This window comes from Helobdella robusta, assembly GCF_000326865.2.
Source record: "Helobdella robusta unplaced genomic scaffold HELROscaffold_1818, whole genome shotgun sequence".
In the NCBI taxonomy this organism is placed as follows: Eukaryota; Metazoa; Annelida; class Clitellata; order Rhynchobdellida; family Glossiphoniidae; genus Helobdella; species Helobdella robusta.
In genome coordinates this window covers 1,847-3,107 of record NW_008703991.1, presented here as the reverse complement: position 1 = coordinate 3,107, position 1,261 = coordinate 1,847, and the positions used below count along the sequence as shown (strand labels likewise).

At 31.9% G+C, this 1,261-nt stretch overlaps 1 protein-coding gene across 1 annotated transcript; it reads left to right on the top strand.

Annotated features, from left to right (window-relative positions):
* Positions 1–58: 58 nt before the first annotated feature.
* Positions 59–603, top strand: HELRODRAFT_184660 (hypothetical protein; the record flags this gene model as incomplete). Its single annotated transcript, XM_009016571.1, has 2 exons — positions 59–204; positions 433–603. Coding segments are annotated over 2 exons (317 nt in total), but the record flags the coding sequence as incomplete, so codon positions are not given.
* Between the last annotated feature and the right edge of the window lie 658 nt (positions 604–1,261).

Sequence of the window (1,261 nt, the reverse complement as noted above, 5' to 3'; positions counted from 1 at the left end):
ACAATCACTACTACTACAACCACCGCCGCCACTACTACTACCACTGCCGTTGCTACAGCAGTATTAACAACGGCAGTCCAAACGAATGCGGAATCCGACGCGGGTCTAACTCTAGCCATGGTTCTCTTCGGTTTGTGGGCTGTCTTTGCACTTTCTTCCATTTTCGGCACCGTCTACATATGCAGGAGGTACTGCAAGAGGAAGGTTTGCATTGGAAAAAAATTCCAGTAAATGTTTTTATTTCGATTTTGAGAGGCTGGCGATTGCTTTTTGAGTTGCAGTTAGTTTAATGTTTATAATTATTATTTAATTATTATTTTATTAATTATTATTTAATGTTTAATACTTAAGATTATTTATTTAACAGTGTTCAATGTTTAATATTCATTATTACTGACTACTTACTACAAGTACAATTTTCATGGCAAACAGCTAAAGTCGAAAGAGTACAATGTCAGCCAGAAGACTCAGCTGCCTAATTTGAACCGACCTAGTTCCGAAAGTTCCAACTTCTACTACGTCACTCCGGCTGATGCGAATGTCAGGTTCATCAATGATGAAGATGGATGCATTATTCCTCTAGATCAGTTCGGTAATGAGTAACTCTACTATGGTAACAATATTCTGAGTCTAATATTTTGCTACTACTGTTTTACGATTACTTACATTTAATCGTGTCAGCAGTATAATTATTTTTATGTTTTCAGAATAATTATAATTAAGAATCGCTAAATTTGCGAACAAAGTACCAACAATTTAATTGACTACAGATCTTATTTGTTATATTTAATCACTGAACGCTCCTACCTTCAAAGTGTATAAATACTACATAGTAAAAAAATTCGATTTAAACGATTAGACACAAAAAATGTTAAAAATGTTTTTTATTTATCTTTGTTTAACATGTTTATTTGCTTTGTTTAGTTATTTATTGTTTCTTCATCCATATTTGCTTATTTTTTTCATATTTTCCGCCACATTCTTTATATAATTAATTATTACCCATAATATTATTGTTGATGATGTAATTAATGTTATTGTTGTATTCTTTTATAAGTGTTTGGCGTTGCTGTCGTAATGTTATTATTGTCGTTGATTCAATCATTGTTATTTTGTTGTTATTATTATTAGTAGTGGTAGTAGTAGTAGTGGTAGTAGTAGCAGTAGTAATGGTAGCAGTAGTAATAATAGTAGCAGCAGTATTAGTAATAGTAGCAGTAGTAGTAGTAGTAATAATAGTAATAGTAGTAGTAGTACCAGC